Below are 25,680 nucleotides of genomic sequence, written 5' to 3' on the forward strand. Positions count from 1 at the left end.
TATAAAGCTTTTGATCCAAGGACACTTCCCATATGTAATTTTTTTTAAAAAAATGATTGATACTCTTGGCAGTGACCTCATTGTGCATGTGCATGTCCAATAAACAGTCTTTTCTAACATACTTCTTTCTCCCTCTGAGAAAGATGGAAGCATAGATCCATGCCTAGAATGTTTTCCATTGTACGTTGGGCAGAGTGTGTCAGTCCCTGCAGAATCTAACCAGAATCTAACTCACAAAAGGTTCATTTGGAATTGGCTTTTATTGCTCAGATCTCTACAGCTATAGAAAGATGTTTATGGCTATTTCATTCAACACCTTGGTTTTCCACTGATATATCTGCCCCACTCCCTCCTCAGTTTGCAACTTTCCCATTGGAAAGAGTCTATTCATAAATTTTGAAGCTGCCCTCAAGATGTCATTCAGAAGATTTATGATGTCACCAGGAACAGCAGAAATCAGCTCCTGACAGAGTGAAGATGATTCAAAATGGGTTTCTGATCTTTCAGGAAGGAGGTCTGAGGTCCAACTGCAAAGTGTGCAGAGGCCCAACACAGAACCATTGTGCATCCCATCATTCAGTGCAATTGTGCAACAAAATGTCAGTTGTGCATGTTTAGCAGTGATTCACATAAGGTGCACTACTGTGCTATCCAGCATGAGGATGGCATAATGCAAGTGGGATTTAACTCCGTTGATGGTTGCTTATGCTATGCTCACAGCAATGTAAAATCTTAGCCTTGATGTCCTTTTCCATTATCAGGAGCCCCCGGTGGCGCAGAGGGTTAAACCCCTGTGCCGGCAGGACTGAAGTCCAACAGGTCACAGGTTCAAATCCGGGGAGAGCACGGATGAGCTCCCTCTATCACCTCCAGCTCCTCATGCGGGGACATGAGAGAAGCCTCCCACAAGGATGATAAAACATCAAAACATCCGGGCGTCCCCTGGGCAACGTCCTTGCAGATGGCCAATTCTCTCACACCAGAAGCGACTTGTAGTTTCTCAAGTCGCTCCTGACACGACAAATAAATAAATAAATAAAAAATCAGGAGGTTTAAATCAAAGTGGTAATCCTTTGCTAGCCAACCAGTAGCTTTACTTCTAAGAAATGTCATGTATCCAATGTTGAAGTAGTCTTTTTTCCATCAGTTGAGACCTGAACAATTTGTCAAAACATTCCCTTGTGCAAATATTCATTAACATAAATATCAAACACCCATAGGCAACAGCAATGATTGATATTGTTTATTTATTATTTTATCATTCCAGAACATCATTGGATATGTGTACATTAAAATGGTCTATTCAATAGGAGTGCAAAAAACATGCAGCACATAAAATTTGTTGTAGAGCAAAAATCGTAACAGTTACCCTGATCATACTGTATACAAAGAATTTATCTGTTGTGTATGTTCATAATATGTTACTTGATATTTTCCAGATAGCTTTCATCATTGGACTAAAATGCACATAATATGCTGCACTGAAGAAATTGCAAACATCAGTTGACCAGTAATAAGAAATGGTTCAGAAGATTATGAAGCATTTGGCAGCATTATGCACTGGATAATGATTGCATATTATTCAGATCATTTCATATGCACTGAATATAGTTGTCTTAGGCTAGTGGTTCTTAATCTGACATGATCCAATTGTCATCTTGGACTCATACCTATCTAAATTGGTTCTTGAACAGGTCAGAATGTATTTTGCATTTACTCTAAAGTTGCTTCAAGAAGGGAGAGGTCCATATTAGGTCAATAATTTGCTCATGAGGAAGAATTCAGTTTAGTGAGTCAAGACCAAATATGAAATACGAAAATAAAAAGCAAGAAAGGAGTTTCCTTTCAGCACATAACCTAGTGCTTTATAACATTTCTATGAAGAGTCCTTTATAAGAGCAAGGCCTCTTTTTTGTCCCCTGAGAAGAGTGGCTGTCCCCTTTCTGTGTCTCAGCTGGCATGATCAGTGTGGGAGTGTCCAAGGCAAACATCACTTGCCTCTTCACTCACTCCTAAGATGCCCAGATCTCAGAATCCGGTCCCTTTTCTCTGGCTCTGGGTTGTTGGAGTGAAATCTCAGGGCAAGAACAGTGCATTGGAAATTGCATACAGATTCTACTGTGTAACCCACTATAGTAGGCACTGCTGCTTGTAGTTTATTTCTGTAGATATTTTTCAGTTCAAAGAAGGCTGTAAACTGTTCTTTTGATCACTACTCCTATGTGCTGTTAAAAGAAGTGCCTCACAAAGGTGATAAAACAACTGAGTGGGGATATATGGTTTTTTCCTGTTTAATGTGGAACTTGGAAAGCTTTCTTGGGGTTGGCTTTTATTCTCCTCCTCCTGCTCATCCTCATGTGCTCTGAGCATCATGACATTGCTAAGGCCCACCTCTTCTGACATAAACAAGATAAACTCTAGACTATAGGTTTTGGCTCTGATGTATCAGGGCCTAGGATGCTTCTGACGGCCCATCCAGACAGTACCTTTATCCCAGGAGCTTCCATAGCAAACAGGAGGGTGGCCAGATGCCATATCCTGTAAACACGGACGCAATCACTACAAAAGGCAAAAAACACAAGATTTCCAGGTGCGGGAATATCACAGTTTTGAGCCAAATATCTGCACCTTCGAATTTCTGTATGTCTCTGCAATCGGAAATCACAGGATTTTTTATCTAGAATTGTTCCCAGGTTTTAGATGTTTGTTCCTGATTGGCTGGTAGGAACAAAGAATGTGAAAGTTGACTAGAATGCAAAAACTTTGTTTGTGTGCTAGAAACTTTATGGAACATGTGGAGGGCACATTTTCTCTGGCCAGGACAAAGAACGGAACTTTTGCGGTGATTCACTGCAATGATTCTCCGCATATCCACATCTAAAGTTTTTTTCTTTTTTAAAAATGCCAGTTTCCATCGTAAGTCCTGTGGCAGCCATTTTGGGAGCCTCTAAATCTCACTACAGAGCATCAAGTCTGGGAAAAAAGGCAGAAATCTCGAGATGGTCACGGGATTTTTTGCCTCTGTTTAAAACTCATGATTTAGTGCTGTCTGGAAGTGCCTGAGTCCTGACCAGCAACTTTACTCACATCACAGCTAGAAAATGAGTAATAAATACTACTTCAGGGAGGCAGCATGGGGTTGCCAAACTGAAAAATGGAGAGGATGTCTGGCTATATAAAAGAGGAAAATTCAGCACATATTGCTTGTAATACAACCAGGTAACAAGCAACACCTTCTGGAATGTCTGTTTCCATGCAGCCATTGACAGCATTGGATTACAACTCTGGATACCCAGATTTGAATCCCCACTCAGCCATAGAAGCAGCCTGGGTGAGCTTGGGCAAGTTACAATCTCTCTGCCTTAGAGGAAGGCAAAAGCAAACTTCCCCAAAACAAATCTTGCCAAGAAAACTTCTAGATGACAATATAATGACTTGAAGGTACACATAACTCAGGGTCTTTCCAAACAGCCATATCAAGGCAGATAACCCACAATATCTGCTTTGAACTGGATGATCTGAGACCACATTTCAATCCAGTTCAATGTGGATTTTATACAGCTGTGTGGGAGGGGCCTCAAACAGTAATGTTGTAAGAGGCGTTGTTGGATTTGGTTTCTCATTATGTTATGAGTCTGACCTTTCTGGGAAACAGAAGGGGGCTGAGGACAGGAGGAGGAGGAGGAGAAGCAGAAGCACCTGGCCTAGACTCTCCCATTGAGACTCAATGTGTGGTAGGAATCAAAATGAACTTGGCAGAGGGCCATATCAAAAAACAAGAACAGCTGGGAAGTTGCACAAGCATGAAAACCTCTGGTTTGTGAGCTCTGACTACTTTCTGGTAAAAACCCTGCTAAAAAACATATTGTTTGGAGTCTTCTATTGTGTTTTGGTCTTGTGATTGCTTTGTGGGTAGTTTTACAACTCTGTTTAAGGAGATGCCTGGGATTGCAACTAACAACTCTTGACCTTGGACTGCAAAAATCCTAAGCGATCTTCCATTCTCTTGATAAATATTCCTGACCACCAATGATGACCTCGGATTTCTCAGGCCCCTCTCACACAGCTGAATCAAATCCTAGATTATCTGCTTTGAAATGGGATATATGGCAGTGTGGACTAAGATAATCCAATTCAAAGTAGATGTTGTGAGTTATTCTGCATTGATATTCTGGGTTACATGGCTGTGTGGAAGGGCCCTTAGGCTACAGAGTCCACAGTTTATCCAGCTTAACTTCACAGTAATTAGAAGTGAGTGAGACAAAGCATCCTTCCAGTAGGTGTACTTTTCTCTTGATAGCATCATTGTACACAAAACTTGGACATGTGTGCATAGCCCCAGCAAAAGCTCAGAATCCTTCGCTACCGAGGAGCTTGGAGTCAGACAAGTAGCTGCCAACATCCCATTGCTGAGCACTGGTGGTTGCTTGAAGAGTTGCAATTGCACATACAAATTATAACTAATAGTGCATCTGTCCTGTACAATTAATGTGATTTGATACTTTAGCTACCATGCCTCCATGCTAGGAATCTTGGAAGTTGTAGTTTGGTGAGGCACCAGCATTCTTTGGAATATGAGGCTAATGGAAGAATGGGGACTTACTTCGACGAAGTGTTTGAGTGTGTGTTTGTGCAGAAAACAACATTTTTGTGTTGCTGATTTCTGTGCAAAAAAAATCTCCCTTTTTAACAGAATAAGTCCTGAACTACAAATATTCTCCTCCTCAGAGTTTCCCAACATTTAAAGAACTATTGTCATCCTTAAACACACACACAAAGAATGAGTGATCGAGAGAGAGAGAGAGAGAGAGAGAGAGAGAGAAAGAAAGAAAGAAAGAAAGAAAACAGTGCTGGGAAAACCATTAAACAAGCAATTTCCCAAACAATAGCCCAGTAAGGACAGGGAAGAGGAGTCCAAAAAGAGTTGCAATGTTGGTGGGTGCCCCATCAGTACAGCTAGAGTCATGAACTAAACTGATCCCTGAAAAAGATGAGCTTTTCTGCGATGCTTCATAACACATAACCTCATTTCCACAGCCCTTCATGGTGACTTTTGCACTAACGGCTCCTGAATAGAAAACAAGAAAGAGGGAAAAGGGTTAATCCAGAGGGGGAAAGAACTTTGCCCTACAGGATGAAGCAGGGCTACTCAAAGAGCCATGTCTGTAGAGCCATGTCAATCTACAAGCCTTTTGCTAATAAAGTAAGAATATGTCAGAATTCTATATGCACACTTAGGTCCATAACTACCTCAGATGCATAACTATGTAATGTCTCCTAGTCCAGCCTCCCCCCCCCCCCCCCCCCAATAACTCTTCTTTACTGGGCCTTACCTGAGCAGAAGGAGGACCATTCTGCTAGTAATTGGAGCATCAGCAGATGATGTTTTGACCCCACTACTGTTCTACCAGCCTGTGATGCTATGGTTTTAAACATGGACATGGTTTTAAAAATGGAATTTTCAGAGCTTTTCCCAATGCCCATACATCCTGATTTACTGCCATATTATCCTATTTCTGCAGTAGGCCTAGGTTTACAGAAAATGCTATGTTGTTTGAGAAATCAATGCTCCAAAGAAAAAGTTACTATTCAAGGATAACAGTACATCCAAACAAAATCGGCTAGCTAGTGGCTAGTTTAGAACCCCCAAGTTTTCCAGTTGTTCTGGAGCCATGTTTGCAACAGACTAACAGATACGATACAGTCATGGTCAGAGAACAATAGACTATAGTTGTGCCATAGTTGGGTCATTATTAGGATCCCGCATGTGCTATAATGTCAATAAAAATCATAAACAACTAATGAACAACTGTATAGCTAGCTTAGACCAATGACATGATTTGTCTTTGGGAACTAATGAAAATGTATATTCCATTTACTGCCAAAGAGGTAAAAGCTCTGCAGCACCATTGGGGGTGGCGACAAATCCTTTGATTGCATTCCTATATGCTTGTTTGTTGTTATTGCTATTTATTTCAAAGTTTTCTTATATTTATTTCAAAGTTTTCTATACCGAGCTTCTCACCTCTTAGAGGGACTCAGCCCGGTTTACAACCATAAAAACATACAATCAGTAAAATATCATAGTTATGGTCATGCAATAAATAGGGGTTTTTTTGCAGTTTAAAAGATTCAACTTTCATGGTGTCCAGCCTTGCCCTCCCTATTAGAAAGGGGGCTTTTGCCTTTTGGGGGGACGGGACATTTTGGTTTCTTTGCTCCTACAAGGCTGGCAAGGAATTGCAACAAAGGTCCTGCTTTAGATCTGAATAGCAGAAGGGAGGTCCTGCTTCTGATCTGGATAGCAAGAGGAAGCTGGAAGCATCCCCTAACTGCAACTTACCTATCTCTTGCATGTGAAGTAAATCAGTGGGGCAATTGTGATTTTGGCAACAGGGCCATCATTGTAACAATGCAGGTACTATGAATTAGACTTGTGCATTTGGGACTTAGCTTGATCCATTTCGTGTTCGGCTTTCGGTTGGGCCCCCAATCCATTTTCGTCTGAGCTTCCCAAAATTGGGAGATCGGATATTTGTTTTCTGTTTTTATTAAGTTTACATTTGGGGGCGGGGGGGACTTCACCCATAGACACAAAGCACTGGGCCTACGGATGCAGGCTTTGGGCCTACATGCCCAAGCCTGGTAGGGCCTGTAGCCAAGTGTCAAGTAAGGAGCGCTCCTTACTCGGTGCTTAGCTGCAGGCCCTGCCAAGCCCGGGTGAATAGGCCCAAAGCCTGTACCTGTAGGCTCTGGTGCTTTGGGGTGATGGGTGCAGGCTTCCTAGCCTTTGCATCCAGGCCTGGATATGAGCATTTGCATATATGAATCCTTACCTGCAGAGGTAATCCCAGACAGCGAGAAGCATTTGTTTTCATCCCCAGTACATTTAACGATCTCCTCCTGGCACTCCGCATTCAAAGCATGGCAAGCCGGACATGATTTCCCATTCAAAGTGGTGTTTCTGGGTGGCACTGCAAGACATGTGAGTCACACAAGATTTGGAAGAGGAACAGTGTTGCAAAGTTGATTGAGGAAAACAGCTTGCATATATCATATACTTCTTGGTAACATTTAGCTATTTTGAGTGGTTAATTTTCTTGACTGTATGACCATATTCCAGAAGCATTCTCTCCTATGAGTTTTGGGGGCTGTATGGCCATGTTCCAGAAGCATTCTCTTCTGACGTTTCACCCACATCTATAGCAGGCATCCTCAGAGGTTGTGGGGTCTGTTGGAAACTAGGCAAGCGAGGTTTATGTATTTGCGACTGGCTGGGAGTCAACTGCATTAAGATCACTACTGATCTAAAGGTCATGAGTTCAAAGCCAGCCTGTGTCGGAGTGAGCGTCCGACTAATTTGTGTAGCTTGATGTCGACATTTGCAGCCCGAAAGACAGCTGCATCTGTCAAGTAGAAATTTTAGGTACCACTTATGCAGGGAGGTTAATTTACAACTCCATAAAAATCTCCAGCAAGCATGCAAAGAATGAGAAAGTACTTCATCAGTGCCACAAATGGACGGTGAAGCAACAGCTCCCCTGATGACCAGAATACCCTAATGAAAAAGCTGGAATATTAAATAGCCTCTGTGTGTCTGTCTATATATGTTGTGTGTCTATGGCATTGAATGTTTGCCATGTATATGTACATTGTAATCCGCCCTGAGTCCCCTGCGGGGTGAGAAGGGCGGAATATAAATACTGTAAAAATAAATAAATAAATATTTGTGGAATGTCCAGCGTTGGAGAAATAACTCTTGTCTGCTTGATATGTAAATTCTCTTGTCCACAGATATATAAACCTCACTTGCCTCGTTTCCAACAAACCTCACAACCTCTGATGATGCCAGCCATAGATGTGGGTGAAACGTCAGGAGAGAATGCTTCTGGAACATGGCCATATAGCCTGGAAAACTCACAGCAACTCAGTGATTCCCACCATGAAAGCCTTCAACAACGCTAAGGTATTTTGTCCCATACTGATAATATACACGACATACTGTCTATAAACCCACCTATTTAATTCAGCCTGTGCCAACTATTTTACCTTTATGCCTGAGCATAAAGAATGTTTGGGAAAATGCCATTATATGATGGCCTGTCCACTTGGCTTGAGCGAAAAGGAATTGGTACAAGAACTGTAGTCTAATTAGGGCGAGTTCTGTTTCTGATTGTCACAACTTCATTCACCAGCAGGAGAGAGTAAGAAACCTCCTCCAGCTGAATAGACCTTCTTTGTCCGATGCAGCTGTTAGCTAGTAAAGTAGGTTCAAGAGGGCATTTATGACCATGACAACAGTGCCACATCTCTAACTATGAACATTTAGTGAATACAGAACAATTAAAGTTATGTGACCCCAGGTTAGTGCTATAACTTAGAATGTTAGCCTAAAAATACAGCATGTTTCAAAAAGATTTGAAATTGCCATGTCTCTGAAACCATGAACCATCCATGAATGACATCCTTACCCCTTGACAGAGTGGGACATAGAGGTGCAAATGATTGCCACTTGATGCCTCTCCCAGAAACCACCCCTATAGCCTCAGTTGTTTGCAAGATGGTGACCCCGCAACATAAGCCGGTGTGTGTTGTGTTCTTGCAAATCTCTGAGGCTAGGAGATGGTTAGAAGCTAGAAGAGGCATCTAGCGGTAATCAAACTCCATACCCTACTCTTTCAATTGGTCATGAGCAGTTCGTCATTGCAGACGGCCAATTCTCTCACACCAGAAGCAACTTGCAGTTTCTCAAGTCACTCCTGACACGACAAAAAAAAAAAAAAAAGCAAGTTGGAGAAGAGTTCAAGGGAAGTCTATCATTGTCCAAGATCAAGCCTACACCGGTTGGTAAATCCAGGGTAGATCCAGAGTTTAAATGGCCTAGACAAGTGGTTCTCAACCTATGGGTCCCCAGGTGTTTTGGCCTACAACTCACAGAAATCCCAGCTAGTTTACCAGCTGTGAGGATTTCTGGGAGTTCCAGGCCAAAACATCTAGGGACCCACAGGTTTAGACCGTCCTGGGAGGCAGCCACATATACACTTCCAAACCTGCTGAAGATATGGGTTGGAGTCTCTATGCTCCAGCTATGCCAAGGTCACATCATTCCACAAGAGAGATCCTTTACTCTCTGTGTTGTTATTGCCTTTACCAGAGGGCTGCAGAACTCCACTCATCAGCAGAGATGTCCATGAGGCCATGAAGAAAGGGGCCAATCACCACATCTTTCTGGTTGCACTGGTGCCTCTGTTGATGTCCTCATAGAATATCCAGTAATTGTTATCATCATCATAATCACACCCAATTTGGGGGGGGGGGGGGTTAACACGTCAAACTACTCTGGCACTTCTGAATTCAGACTGACAGAGTTTTGGATCATAATACTCTTGATTTCTCAATTGTAGAAATAAAACAAGTATAGATCTCTGATGTTGCAATCCCAGGCAACAGTAGGATTGATGAGAAGCAACTGGAAAAGTTAACATAATATGAGGATTTAAAGATAGAATTACAAAGACTCTAGCATAAGGCAGTAAAGGTGTCCCAGTGGTGATCTGCACACTGGGTGCAGTGTCTAAAGACTTTGGCCTGCACTTAAAAACAATCAGCGCTGACAAAAATATCATCTGTCAGCTGCAAAAGGCCACTCGACTGGATTCTGCATGCAGTGGAATATTCTGCATTGGGGCCCGTCCAGACAGTACCTTTATCCCAGGAAGCATATGAGAAGCTTGGCCTGTCATTGAACATTGAGAAAATCAAAGTGCTCTTCCAGCAGTCACCAGCCAATCTCCCTCCAATGCCAGAGATACAACTTAATGGTGTAACATTAGAAAATGTTGACCATTTCCGCTACCTTGGCAGCCACCTCTCCACCAAAGTCAACATCGACACCGAAATACAATACCGCCTGAGCTCTGCGAGTGCAGCATTTTCCCGAATGAAGCAGAGAGTGTTTGAGGACCAGGACATCCGTAGGGATACCAAGGTGCTTGTCTATAAAGCTATTGTCCTCCCAACCCTGCTCTATGCCTGCGAAACGTGGACTGTCTACAGACGTCACATGCAACTCCTGGAACAATTCCATCAGCGCTGCCTCCGGAAAATCCTGCAAATATCTTGGGAAGACAAGCGGACAAACGTCAGTGTCCTGGAAGAAGCAAAGACCACCAGCATTGAAGCAATGGTCCTCTGCCATCAACACCGCTGGACCGGCCACGTTGTCCGGATGCCTGACCACCGTCTCCCAAAGCAGTTGCTCTACTATGAACTTAAGAACGGAAAACAGAATGTTGGTGGGCAGGAAAAGAGATTTAAAGATGGCCTCAAAGCCAACCTTAAAAACTCTGGCATAGACACTGAGAACTGGGAAGCCCTGGCCCTTGAGCGCTCCAGCTGGAGGTCAGCTGTGACCAGCAGTGCTGCAGAATTCGAGGAGGCACGAGTGGAGGGTGAAAGAGAGAAACGTGCCAGGAGGAAGGCGCATCAAGCCAACCCCGACCGGGACCGCCTTCCACCTGGAAACCAATGCCTTCACTGTGGGAGAAGATGCGGGTCAAGAATAGGGCTCCACAGCCACCTACAAACCCACAAACATAGTAATCAAGGAAGACCATCTTAGTCGTCCAACGAGGGATCGCCTAATTAAAAGTAAATGCCTGTGCAGATAAGTCCTAAGTTTAATTTCTCCTCCTATGCAACTTCCTTTGCTCTGCAATCATTTCTGTGATTCTGACTGATACTATTTAGTAATCTGCCCACCCAGTGAGCAGAGAGAAGGAGCCAATCATAAAAATGCTGAATCCGCACGTAATATTGAGGTTCAGGGCTATTTTGAGGGGAAAGTTCAGCTGAGGGTGTGAACTAAGGATAATGAATGCCTTGTGCTCTTGTTTATTTTCCACTTGCCTCAGTTGAAGAAATTCCAGTTTCAACTCCCACTATATACTTAAAAATGTACACCATGCAGGGGTTTGTAGAACATACTCAAAAAGCTACCCTGTATGCTACATGGATGACTGCTCCCTAGACCACAGTTCTTGAAGACATATATAGGGCAAGGCAAGGCAAGAAAAGTAGTGGTTGTTTTATAAAAAATATAATTAGAACAAGACTTATCTTTGGTACCAGTCTAAATGACTGTATACTTTTTAAAGCTGAGGATAAAAAGATGAAGATGAGAGTCAATGTGATGTAGTAGTTTAAGAGTTGGACTAGGGGTGCATCTGCACTGTAGAATCAATGCAGTTTGACACCACATTAACTATGTGGATATGATATGGAATGTTGGGAGTTGTAGTTTGGTGAGGCACCAGCCCTCTTTGGAAAGGAAGTCTAAAGACCTTGCAAAACTACAGCTTCTAGAGTTCCATAACATTGAGCCATGACAGTTAAAGCGGTGTCTAGCTGCATTACTTCTATACTCCTTGGACTCTGGACACTAGGGTTACAATTCTGATTTCACCATGGAAATCCTGGCTTGGTTATGGAATCATATCCTTACAGCCTAAGAGGATGGCATGGGTAAGTCTCCTCTAAACAAGTCCCTCCAAGAAGAAACCCATAAGTAGTTCACTTTAAAGTTGGAAATGGCTTGAAGACACACAATGACAACAGTGATGAAGAGCTGGGAAAAAGTCTAAGAGGAAAAGGGGTGGAATTGGAATCACATACAAGGTGGTGGGGCCTTTTTGCAGTCATCCCCGGTGCAGCACATTCCGTTAGTTCTGCTTACTCCTGCTTTGCCCATGCTGAGAGAAGCAAGGCCTTGGTTACACATTTTGGATGGGACACAAGTCTTCATGACGGCAGTTTGTCCTGGAAGAGTAAAAAAGCAGACAAGACAGTTGATGTAGATGAAGTACACCACTTACAACTATGTGCATTTGGTGCTAGAAAATAACTCCTTTTACCTTTTTCAAAAAAGAGGGCATATAAAGCCACACTTGGCCACACATACATCACTATCAGGATCTCCCCACCCCACAAACATTTCCAAAGGAAACAGGAGAGCTTTTGCACAACTAAAACATGTGTCCAGTTGTGCCTGTACCTTGGAAAGCCAGACTTGATCGCAGTGGTCCATGCTCACGTTACATCCTGATTGTTGTTGTTCATTCGTTCAGTCGGATCTGACTCTTTGTGACCTCATGAACCAACCCACGCCAGAGCTCCCTGTCGGCCATCACCACCCCCAGCTCCTTCAAGGTCAAGCCAGTCACTTCAAGGATGCCATCCGGATAGACTACTGCAATGCATTCTATGTGGGGTTGCCTTTGAAGACTGTTCGGAAGCTTCAGTCCAACGGGCAGCAGCCAGGCTGCTCACTGAAGTGGCATACAGAGAGAGGATATCCCTCCTGTTGTGTCAGCTCCACTGGCTGACAGTCTGCTACCAAGCACAATTCAAAGTGCTGGCTTTATCCTATAAAGCTATAAATGGTTCTGGACCAGTTTACCTGTATGAACATATCTTCTTCCATGAGCCGACAAGGAGATTAGGGAGGCTCTGCTCTTGATCCCAGCTCCTTTGCAGGCATGGTTGGTGGGGATGAGAGACAGGGCCTTTTCAGTGGTGGCCCCTCGGCTATGGAACTCTCTTCTGAGCTAAATTAGATCAGTCCCCTCCCTCCTAACCTTTAGAAAAGGCTAAAAAGTGGTTATTCAACCAAGCATTCAATGAGTAATCTATCAGTACAATAAGAAAATATATTTATTTTATTTACTTCATTTATATACCGCTTTTCTCAGCCCTTGGGCGACTCAAAGCGGTTAACAATAGCAAAATTCAATGCTCAACATCACAAAAAGAGTTTAAAACAGTTAAAAACAATGATATAATAAACTATCAGTTAAACATAACTATAACATCTCATTAGCGTCTCATAGGTAGAATCAAGATCCAATCTCATAATCCGTTGTTCCATGTTCCTATATTCAATACACTAGTATTGTCATTCTAGTCCATGTCCTTTAAATTCTACAAACATCTACTGTCCGAAGGCCTGGTCCCAAAGCCATGATTTTAATTTATTTCTGAAAGCCAGGAGGGAGGGAGCAGATCTTACCTCATTTGGGAATGTGTTCCATAGGCGAGGGGCCACCGCCGAAAAGGCCCTGTCTCTCGTCCCCGCCAGACGCATTTGCGCAATTGACGGGAGCGAGAGCAGGGCCTCCCCAGATGATCTTAGATTACAAGATGGGACGTAGGGGTGTATGCGTTCGCACAAGTAAGCTGGGCCAGAACCGTATAGAGCTGAAATATGGCAACAACAAATTGAAAGGGCCATGGAATACGATATTAGATTGCATGATTTTAAATAATTGGTTTTAAGGATTTATTATGTTTTAACAATTGTTTTAATACTTATGTTTTTATTATGTGTGTTTTTGGCATCTATTTGTTGTTGTAAGCCTCCTTGAGTCCTCTACAGGGTTGAGAAGAGCGGGGTATTCAATACAGTAAATAATAAATAAATACATTTTCTAAACATCAGGTTGTTTACATCACAAGTTAGATGGCATATTATAGTCCTTGGAAACCGGTGATTTTTTAACCAAAATGAAGTAGCAATGAAATTCTTACTCATCCTCTCCTTCAACTCTTTCCCACTTACCCATGGTATCCATAGAAATGATGCCGCAGGAATCTTTCTCAGGGGGGCATGTTATTTTATTCCCATGACAATTCCTCCCTAAGGCCATGCATTCCTCACATTCCAAAGACGCTCCTAAAAACAAAGGAAAAGCAACATCAGTATCACTTATTTATTATTATTTCTATATAATAACTTAGAGACACAGAAACACACACATAATTTTCAAACCTCTCTCCCTGAGATTCTTCCTTCTCATCCAGAGGACCAAAAAAGTAGATCCAAGACTTGAGAAATCTGGAAATCTGGTATGCCCTACTTCTACCTCTCACTTCTAGGGTTCAAACAGAGACTTCAAGTGTAGCAATAAGAATGAGGCTTCATCTTCAAGTACTTCAGGAGATGAGAGAACTGGAGCCACCGCTAACAATAATGGAAACCAATGTGGGCTGCAGAATAAAACCATCACATGTTATTGTTAATGCATAGTTCTGTTAGTACGGGATCTTATGAGTGCTGAATGAAAAGTAATGCCTCCACCTTCGTAACTCCTCAACAGATTGCAGTACTGGTATGCAGCAGGTACTGGCTTGTTCAGTAGATTCTCCTCTACAGTTCCATTTTAGCAGGAAGTCTTAGTATTGAACAGTTGTGTTGTTAAAGTGTGAAGTATGGAACCCTGCACCGACAGTCGGTCAATGCGACTTAAGCGATGTGCAGTCATTGAATTCTTGAGAGCAGAAGGTGCAGGCCTGTAGCCGGGGGGGGGGGGGGGGGGGGGGTTAGGGGTTCACCCCCCCCCCCGAAATTTTTCAGGTTAAAAAAATAAACCTGGTTTACTCATGAATTTTAACTGGTTAACCAAATCTCCATGCTAAGTCTATGAGACGCAAAAAATTAAGAGTCCCTCCAGAACTGCAAGCACTATCTCAAGCAAATATCAACAATTTATTCTCACTGTCCTTACTTGCAGCAATAGCCGATGTAGTGAAGCAACCAAGTTGGGGGGCGGGTTGAATGCTCTCATTAAGGAGGCCAGACTTGGTGGAGGTGGTTGACAGGGGCGGAGATGCAGGCTATTGAAGGCTGCTCTGCCCCTGCTGTGCTCTTTGCTTCAGCATGAGCTAAGAGGCAGGTTTCAACCCCACCCCTGAAATTTTCTAACCCCCCCCCCCAAATATTCAACCCCACCCCGAAAATGTTTTCTGGCTACAGCCCTGAGAAAGTGTCACCCCAAAGGATATTTATCAGAGAATGTAAGCTGTTTATGGTGATTGTGTTGATATGAGTATTGTGCATCATTGAGCGAGTAAGTTTAAAGATGTTGAAGTAGGAACATCTGACTTGCATGACAAACAAAGAGTTGGACGTCCTGTGACAGCAACCACTGAGTTTCACAAGCAAAAGGTTGATAGATTGATTCAGGACAATCGTCGTATCACTCAGAGAGAAATTTCAAGCATAATCAGCATTTCACAAGAACATGTGGGTCACATTATTGCTTTGCTTGGCTATCGGAAGATTTGTGCACAATGGGTACCCAGGATGCTGATGCTGGTTGCGGAAACAGAATGTTGACTTCTTCCATGACAGCTTCAGAAAACCTGTTCATCATTGGCCGAAATGTATCCAATTGTCTGGTGATTATGTGGAAAAGTGAATAATGGTAGTTAAAGAGCACATTCTAAGGATTATTTCCGTGTTTGATTTATTAAAATATTCCCATGAAAACCCAAGTAGCAAAGATGGAGGCATTACTTTTCATTCAACCCTTGTAGAATCTGGCTACTAAGGCCCCATCTACACTGCCATATATTCCAGTTTCTATTCCCAGATTATCTGCTTTGAACTGGATTATATGCAGTATATAATCCAGTTCAAAGCAGATAATCTATGATCAGATACTGGATTATATGGCAGTGTAGATGGGGCCTTAGTAGCCAGATCCAGCCTTAGTCCATTAATTGCTGATGTACATCTTACAAAATAAGGATCTTAAGGTAGCTGACTTTTGGGTCAGAAGAATATTCTGACTCAAAGATGCTCAAGAGATCAGTGTCGCTTTACACAATTCTTTCAAGGTTTATAGCCAGGGTTGCAATTTCAATATTCCCATACTATATTACCCTTCAATCCCACTTCCACAACTATGTAACTGCTCATGTGTGTTGTTATTCTCTCTGTCTCAGGTTGCCTGAGCAAAACCCAAGCTCATGCAAAATAATAATAATAATAATAATAATAAGCTAGTCCTTGAAGTTGCTGAAAGTCCATGCCATGAGGTCTTTAGACTCTATGTTATCAGGAGCTCAATTTATGCTGCTACCAAATGTTCAAAGTTACCACCTCATCACACAAGGGGTTTACGGCCCCTTGCTCTTCTTTGACCACAGAGCCTGCCAAGCACCATCACATGATACAGCCGTGGCTCTGCTCCACTGATGGCCAAAGTGGCAAGGAAGCATTGCATGACTGAGTTGTGGTGCAGCTGCTTGGGAGTCATCTGCATTAAAATCACTACTGACTGAAAGGTCATGAGTTCAAAGCCAGCCTGGGTCGGAGTAAGCTCTCGACCATTTATCTAGCTTGCCGTCGACCTTTGCAGCTCAAAAGACAGTTGCATCTGTCAAGTAGGAAATTTAGGTACCGCTTATGCGTGGAGGCTAATTTAACTAATTTACGATGCCATAAAACTCTCCAGCAGTGTGCAAAAGAATGAGGAAGTACTCCATCAGTGTCACAAGTGGATGGTGAAGCGACAGCTCCCCCGGTGGCTGGAATTAAAAAAGCATACCTTCGTGAAACCGTAAAAGTTAAATAGCCTCTGTGTGTCTGTCTATATATGTTGTGTGTATAAAGCTATTGTCCTCCCAACCCTGCTATATGCCTGTGAGATGTAAACTGTCTACAGAAGTCACATGCAACTCCTGGAATGATTCCATCAACGCTGCCTCCGGAAAATCCTGCAAATCTCTTGGGAAGACAGGCGGACAAACATCAGCGTGCTGGAAGAAGCAAAGACCACCAGCATTGAAGCGATGGTCCTCTGCCATCAACTCCGCTGGGCCGGCCACGTTCTCCGGATGCCCGATCACCGTCTCCCAAAGCAGCTGCTCTACTCTGAACTCAAGAACGGAAAACAGAATGTTGGTGGACAGGAAAAGAGATTTAAAGATGAGCTCAAAGCCAACCTTAAAAATTCTGGCATAGACACTGAGAACTGGGAAGCCCTGGCCCTTGACCGCTCCAGCAGGAGGTCAGCTGTGACCAGCAGTGCTGCAGAATTTGAAGAGGCACGAATGGAGGGCGAAAGAGAGAAGTGTGCCAAGAGGAAGGCGCGTCAAGCCAATCCCAACCGAGATAGCCTTCCACCTGGAAACCAATGCCCGCACTGCGGAAGAAGATGCAGAGCAAGAATAGGGTTCCACAGCCACATACGGACCCACAAGAATACTGGAAGACAATCCTCCTTGGAAAACGAGGGATTGCCTAAGTAAGTAAGTATATGTTATGTGTCTATGGCATAGTATGTTTGCCATGTGTATCTGCATTGTGATCTGTCCTGAGTCCCCTGCGGGGTGAGAAGGCTGGAATATAAATACTGTAAATAATATATATATTATATAGTTATGATAACTCGCCAACAACAAAAGGTAAATCGAGTTTTGGATAGCTCTGTCAGTCATCTCCCCCCCCCCCCCCGCCTGATGCAGGAAAATGCAACACGGCAAGGCGCATTGCCACCCTTTCCCCTGTCTGATGGGAGCAGAGACAGTTCTGTGACAAGCAAGACCAGCCAAGCAAGCAGGGAAACAAATGTGAAATGCAGTTCTATGCTGGCTCAGTTAAGAACGAAATACCCCCCATGGGTGCTGTCCTAGTTTTCCTGCTGTTCAGTTCGTTTTGCAACACTCCACATCAGTCAGCAAAGAAGTCACACTTCCCAGTTTCCTTCCTTCTCTTTTCCTTTGTTTTTTTTTTGGGGGGGGGGGGAGGGGTAGATTCCAGTCACCCACACACTCCTTCTATTTAATTCATTTGCTAAACATAATGCAATGTTATTCACAACCTAGAAGGAAAGGTTCCATCGTAGCAAAATAAATAGAATCAATATGCAGTCAGCCCCACTGTCTGATGGGAAAAGAAGAGTGGGTGCGCCGGGTGCTGTGAAGCACTGCACACGCCTTGCGTTTCACTGGTGATTCCCGGTGAAACGGACCAAAAGAGGGGGGGGGGCATCAATATGATGAGGTCCCTAAACCCACAAATGTGGAGGACTGACTGTACTTAGAAGTCTTACTCCAAATAACTAAATATACTACACAACAAAAACACATAATTATTGAAAGGAGGTGGGAGGGAACATGTGGTTTTCAATGTCTCCGTTGCCCAGTTGCTCTACTTGTACTATTTCTATGGTATAAGCAGGGGCGGCTCAACCCATTACACAAAGTAAGCACTTGCAGTATAGTTGATTTTGCCCAGGGGCACTCTTGAGGCGCTCTTGGAGGAAAATAGACCTTGACATATGTGAGTTGTAGTTACTGGGATGTATAGTTCACCTACAATCAAAGAGCATTCTGAACTCCACCAATGATGGAATTGAACCAAATATGGCACACAGAACTCCCACGACGAACAGAAAAAATATATATCAGTGATTTGGGGGGGGGGGGGGAGGGGCAAAATACTGTTTGCTTACCGTTGAAAATTAACTAGGGCCTCCTCTGGGTTATAAGCTTATCTCTATTGTTATTTGTTGAATACTAACACTGATAATGTCCTCCAATAGTTTCTTAGCAATACAATTATTGGGTGCCGGCCATTTTGAAAACTCCAGCACTATTTTTGATGTTAGGAGGAACTCTATGATTATGGTTGTTTGGGAAAGATGTTGAGCTGGGCAGAGATTTCATCAAAGAAGAGTTAGCTATTTACAGGCTTTGTCCTCATCTAGTCCTTTTACCATCCGTCAGGCAGTTGGTTGATCTGCCACCACACCCTTCAGCTCAGTGTTTCTCAACCTGGGGTTTTAGACCCCTGGGGGGTTGTGAGGGGGGGGGGGTTCAGAGGGGTTGCCAAAGATAATCAGAAATCACATATTTCTGATGGTCTTAGGAACCTCTTTGGCAGAGAAGGCTGAAGATCTCTCTGTCTGTCCTTCTCTTCCTTTTGGGAAGCTGACGGTGAATCCTCCCACCAAAAGCCCTCTTTCTGCTCTCTGGATTTAAGTGAACTTCAACTCTAGAACTCAAGATCAATGCCCACCAAACCTTTCCAGTATTTTCTGTTGGTCATGGGAGCTCTGTGTGCCAAATTTGGTTCAATTCTATCATCAATGGAGTTCAGAATGCTCTTTGATTGTAGGTGAACTGTAAATCCTAGCAACTACAACTCCCAAATGACAAAATCAATCCCCACGCAACCCCACCAGTACTCAGATTTGGGTGTATTGGATATTTTTGCCCAATTTGATCCAGTGAATGAAAATACATCCTACATATCAGAGAAGAGTGAAGGGGCCAGGGGACAGTTCCATCTTGTCTCCTGCATATGCCATCAGTTGGGGAGCCCTCCCCCAGTACCAACTGCTGCTGTGGGCCAGAGTAAAGGGGGGGGGGGGCAGGAGACAGTTCAATCTTGTCTCCTGTGCTATGCTAATAATATTTATTTATTTATTTATTTATTTTACTTTATTTGTATACCGCAGTTTCTCAGCCCGTAGGCGACTCAACGCGTTTAACAACAGGAGCAAAAATTCAATGCTAACATCATACAACTATTTAAAAACAATTAACAATTAACACCATAATATACTAAGTAATTATGCGCAAAAGCCGGGTTGCAGCTAAACGTCAAAAAAACCAAGATTATGGCAACAAGAATGATTGACAACTGGAAAATAGAGGGAGAAACCGTGGAGGCCGTGACAGACTTTGTATTTCTAGGTGCAAAGATTACTGCAGATGCAGACTGTGGCCAGGAAATCAGAAGACGCTTACTTCTTGGGAGGAGAGCAATGTCCAGTCTCGATAAAATAGTGAAGAGTAGAGACATCAGACTGGCAACAAAGATCGGCCTAGTCAAAGCCATGGTATTCCCTGTAGTAACCTACGGATGTGAGAGCTGGACCTTAGGGAAGGCTGAGCGAAGGAAGATCGATGCTTTTGAGCTGTGGTGTTGGAGGAAAGTGCTGAGAGTGCCTTGGACTGCGAGAAGATCCAACCAGTCCATCCTCCAGGAAATAAAGCCCAACTGCTCACTGGAGGGAAAGATACTAGAGACAAAGTTGAAGTACTTTGGCCACATCATGAGGAGACAGGAAAGCCTAGAGAAGACAATTATGCTGGGGAAAGTGGAAGGCAAAAGGAAGAGGGGCCGACCAAGGGCAAGATGGATGGATGGCATCCTTGAAGTGACTGGACTGACCTTGAGGGAGCTGGGGGTGGTAACGGCCAACAGGGAGCTCTGGCGTGGGCTGGTCCATGAGGTCACGAAGAGTCGGAGACGACTGAACGAATGAACAACAAATACTAAGTAATTACACATCAATGAACAACTCATTAACATCTCATAACTAGAATCATGATCCAGCTCGTCATCCGTAATTCCGTTTTCTTATATTCATTGCACTGCCTATCCAAACGCCTGTTCAAATAGCCAGGTTTTCAGTTTTCTTTTCTTCAGTTTCTACTATAATGTAATATAATATATTGTATATACATATAATATTTATAGTATTATAATGTAATACAATATAATACTAATACTAATACAATATTATAATTATATATTTTATATTACATGTAATATTACTACTACTACTACTAATAATAATATAACTTTATTTTTATACCCCGCCAACCATCTCCCCTAGGGGACTTGGGGTGGCTTACAAGGACATGCCCAAGATTACAATTAAAACACAACATGTAAAACACTTTAACCAATTAAAATAACAGATAAACAAATAACAACACAATTGAAAGCAATATAAAAATAATATGGCTGAAAGAAACATAGCTGAGGTACAAAATAAATGAGTATAATACATTTTTGCAGGAGTGCAGGAAAGTGCAACAATACAGTAAAATGGGCAGGAAATACTGTCAAGCACTTGTTGAGGTAGGACATATGCCAATGTAAAATGCTGGCCGGTGTAAAGTGCGGAACTTCAAGTAGGGACAAGAAAGTTACTGGTGAGCTGCTTAGTCAAAAGCACATCGAAACATCCAGGTTTTTAGTTGACTACGAAAGGAGGACAAGGTGGGAACCTGTCTGATCTCCCTAAGGAGGGAATTCCAGAGCTGGGGGGCCATCACCAAGAAGGCTCTCCCCCTCATCCCCATCAACCGTGCATGAGATGGGGGGGGGGGGGAGAGAGCAGTGCCTCCCCAGAAGATCTCAAGGTACGCACTGGTTCATACAATATAATGATATAGTACAATATAGTGATGATATAGTACAATATAGTAATATATAATACTGATATTGTACTGTTCTAATAATATAATATATTGTATGTATATATATCTTGTAAGCCGCTCTGAGTCCCCTTTGGGGTGAGAAGGACGGCATATAAATGTCATAAATAAATAAAATCAATCAATAAATATCAGATATTTAAATGCATATCAGATATATGTGTGTGTGTGTGTGTGTGTGTGTGTGTTTGGCGGAGATGAGAGACAGGGCCTTCTCAGTGTTTCCTCCCTGACTATGGAACTCCCTTCCTGGCAATATTAGATCAGCCCTCTCCTTCCTGTCCTTCAGAAGGATGGTTAAGACCTGGTTTTGCTACCAAGTGCAATGAGGCAATAATAGAATGGTGTCATAAGATGGTTTTTAAGCAACTGCTTTTAAAGTAGATATAAGTGATTTTAAAATTTGTGTATATTTATAGTTTTACTAGAACTCCCAAATGTCAAGATTCTATTTTCTCCAAACTCCACCAGTGTTCACATTTGGGCTTATTGAGTCTTCGTGTAGAGTTTGGTCCAGATCCATCATTGTTTGAGCCCACAGTGATCTCTGGATGGAGGTGAACTACAACTCCAAAACCAAAGGACACTGCCCACCAAACCCTACCAGTATTTTCTGTTGGTCATGGGAGAACTGTGTGCCAAGTTTGGTTCAGTTCCATCGTTGGTGGGGTTCAGAATGCACTTTGTAGGTGAACTATAAATCCCAGCAACAACTCCCAAATGACAAAATCAATATTTTGAGTGAAGGATATACATTGGACTGTTAGGTGTACTGTGTCCAAATTTGGTGTCAATTCATCCAGTGGTTTTTGAGTACTGTTAATCCCGCAAACGAACATTATATTTTTATTTATAAAGATGTCCCGGCATTGAGTGCCATATATATGTTGTGCTCCGCCCTGAGTCCCTTGCGGGGTGAGAAGGGCGGAATATAAATGTTTTGAATAAATAAATAAATATTTATATTACAATTCATAACAGTAGCAAAATTACAGTTATGAAGTAGCAACGAAAGTAATTGTATGGTTGGGGTCACCACAACATGAGGAACTGTATGAAGGGGTTGCAGGATTAGGAAGGTTGAGAAACACTGCTTTAGTTATTCGATTCTATGGATGTCGTGGACTAACACAGACACAAACAAATGGATCAGACAGCAAATCAAGCCTGAACTTTCTCTGTCAGCCAACATGATTAAACTGAGACATATCATGAAACAAATGATTCATTGGAAGAGATGACAATGCTAGCTAGGTAAAGGTGATGGTAGTAAGAAAGGAGAAAGATCATAACACCGATGGATAGACTCTACCGAGGATGCCACCGCCCTGATTATGCAAGTCCTGAACATGGAAGTTAAAAATAGAGTGCCATAGAGTCAACATAAGTTGAAGTGAACATGACAGCAAATAAGGACAACTGGGTTGTTGTAGGTTTTTTCGGGCTATATGGCCTCACTACCTCTGAGGATGCTTGCCATAGATGCAGGCGAAACGTCAGGAGAGAATGCCTCTAGACCATGGCCATATAGCCCGAAAAAACCTACAACAACCCAGTGATTCCGGCCATGAAAGCCTTCAACAATAATAAGGACAACATTTCTAAACAAGTGTCAGGTTTTGTTTTTCCTCCTCCTCTTCATGTTCCTTTTCCAACTTCTCTGTTCCATTTTAACCATGAGGACAGAGGCTCTCTTATTCTCATCAGAGCATGCACTAATTCCAAAATCTAGTGTGGTTCCTGAGTGGTGCATTCAAAATGTTTAAAGAGTGAACTCTGTTGTTGATGATGATGATGATCCCTTATTTATACCCCACCACCATCTCCTCAAGGGGACTCGGGGTGGTTTACATGAGGCCAAGCCCAACAGTACAGCAAAGCAAATATACAACATAAATACAAACAGTAAAATACAATGAAATAAAAAATAAAATACAAAACAATATACCGTATATACTCAAGTATAAGCCGACCCGAATATAAACCAAGGCACCTAATTTTACCACAAAAAACTGAGAAAACAGATTGACTCAAGTATAAGCCAAGGGTGGGAAATGCAGCAGCTACTGATAAATTGCAAAATAAAAATAGATACCAATTAAATTACATTAATTGAGGAATCAGTAGGTTATATATTTTCGAATATTTACAAAAATGATAATTTAAGATAAGACTGTCCAACTCTGATTAAATGATTATTTACCTTCTTCAATGTAAATGTGCTTACGTATCCTTCCAATAATAATAAAGAGAGTAAAATAATAAATGTAATAAAATAATAATAGAGTAACATAACAAATGTAATAATAACAATAATAATAAAAAGAGTAAAATAATGAATGCAGCAATAACAATTATACAGTAAAATAATAAATGTATAATGATAGAGTAAAATGATAAATGTAATAATAATAATACTAAATAGAATAAAATAATAAATGAAATAATAATAATAACAATAACAATAATAGGAGTAAAATAAGAAATAACCTTGACTCAAGTATAAGCCGAGGGGGTCTTTTTCAGCCTAAAAAAAAGGGCTGAAAAACTAGGCTTATATTTGAATATATACAGTAAATGAATACACCAAACAATATAAAATTACAGTAATCATAGTGGGTAGGATGAGTTGCAAAGTTAAAATTTTAAAACACTGGGTAAGCAGGCCATGTAGTGTATCTAGAAGATTACCTCCCACGTTGGTGGGGCAGTGACTCCTCTTTGTGTAATTTAGTGCATCTACACTGTAGAAGTAATGCAGTTTGACAACACTTTAACTACCATGGCTCCATGCTATGGAATACTACTGTATGCAATTTGGTGAGGCACCAGAACCCTTTGGACGAGAAAGCTAAAGACTGCAGGTCCCATGATCCTATAGCATCGAGCCATGTCAAGTAAAGTAGGGTCCAACTTCATTAAAATACCAGTAAATACTTAATAAGACAGTAAATCCTGAATTAATAATTCTGTAAATTGCATCAACAACTTGTTTTTTCATTTGAGCTTCACCCAGAAAGACTATTTTGATCTACCAGTCATCTCAGCCCGGAGAAGATAGAAATTATTCAACAGCTAAGCTTCACCAATCATCACACTTCACAGAACACAACAAAATTCTTCATATCGCACCCATCCAACAGCATGCCAATATAAATGGAAATCTTTATGCATTCATTTCCAAGGGCTTCAGCCCACACTATAGGGAAAGAAATGCAGGGAAAAGGATGTTGACATCATTTGTAGCAAGGTATCAGGAAAACCAGGAGTTTCAGGAATCTCCCCCAGCCTCTCCTACTCACCCAAAGCTATGCAAGTGGCAATGAGACAGGTGGCAAAGGAGAGGGGCGTCATTCCAAAAGACATCGGGAAACTGGACCAGAGCTGCTTTACCAGCCTTGAACACAGCGACGTTTCTGGCTCTCTGAAGTTGTTGAGATGTTTTTGGAAGATGAAGGGGAAAGCCCTGGCTAGCTTGTTTCTTGAAATGGGAGGAGACATCAAAAAAGGACAGTACACTTGGCACAGTTATATTCACTCAGAAATTTTAAAAAAAGGAGATGGTAGGAAAGAACCCCCCCCCCTTCCAAATACAGATAGAAGCATCCACAAGATTCTAAAAGAGGCCAGCCAGTTACTTCCCAGAACACACTTTCTAAAGACACTTTTCTGCAACTAGTGCCAATTTAGTGCCAGTTGAGCAACAAACACAATGAGAACATTTGGCAGTTCATCCCTTTCTCCTTAGTGCAACATAATCCTATGGTCGGCCCCCTCTCTCCTGTCCTTTAGAAGGATGGTAAGAACTTGGCTGTGGGACCAAGCTTTCCGGACAGGGCAATAAAGCAGCAATAGGAAAGATTACCAGGCCAATTAGATTTGACATGGATGTCTAGGATGGTTTTAAATGGTGTGTTTTAATATTTTGATAAATGTTTTTAATGTTTATGTATGTATATAAGAATTTGTGTCCCGGCACTGAATGTTTTCCATATATGTGCTGTGCTCCAGCTTGAGTCCCCTTCGGGGTGAGAAGGGCGGAATATAAATGTTTTAAATAATTAAATAATATATAAATGAAACCTGACATGGCAGTTTATAGATGCAACTATAAACTATAAAGGAGAACCCGGTGGCGCAATGAGTTAAACCCTTGTGCCAGCAGGACTGAAGGCCGACAGGTCACAGGTTCGAATCCAAGGATGAGCTCCCTCTGTCAGCTCCAGCTCCTTGTGAGAGAAGCCTCCCACAAGGATGGTAAGAGATCAAAACATCCGGGCATCCCCTGGGCAACGTCCTTGCAGACAGCCAATTCTCTCACACCGGAAGTGACTTGCAGTTTCTCAAGTCGCTCCTGACATGAAAAAAGAAAGGTGCAACTGAAGGAGACATGGCTCACCATCAGGAGGTATGGAAAAGCAATCAACATACTTCATAGAACCATAAAGTTGGCAGGGCCACCCAGACCAAATTCCTAGCCATACAGAAACACCCAATGAAAACCCTCCTGACAGATGGATATCCAGCTTGCTTAAAAATCTCAGAGAATGAAACACCACTGCACTCTGAGGGCACTTCCAGATAGCACTAAATCATGTGTTT

At 42.3% G+C, this 25,680-nt stretch overlaps 1 protein-coding gene across 1 annotated transcript; it reads right to left on the reverse strand.

Moving 5' to 3' along the window:
* Window positions 1-1,228: 1,228 nt before the first annotated feature.
* Window positions 1,229-24,629, reverse strand: LOC132780173 (phospholipase A2 inhibitor and Ly6/PLAUR domain-containing protein-like). The gene is made up of 5 exons (XM_067461852.1): window positions 24,381-24,629; window positions 13,616-13,729; window positions 11,674-11,817; window positions 6,837-6,974; window positions 1,229-5,068 (listed from the first exon to the last, which is right to left on the reverse strand). Exons 1-5 carry the CDS (start codon window positions 24,577-24,579, stop codon window positions 4,863-4,865), a joined length of 801 nt encoding a protein of 266 aa, XP_067317953.1. The 5' UTR covers window positions 24,580-24,629; the 3' UTR covers window positions 1,229-4,862.
* Between the last annotated feature and the right edge of the window lie 1,051 nt (window positions 24,630-25,680).

Source organism: Anolis sagrei, chromosome Y (assembly GCF_037176765.1).
Source record: "Anolis sagrei isolate rAnoSag1 chromosome Y, rAnoSag1.mat, whole genome shotgun sequence".
NCBI classification, from domain to species: Eukaryota; Metazoa; Chordata; class Lepidosauria; order Squamata; family Dactyloidae; genus Anolis; species Anolis sagrei.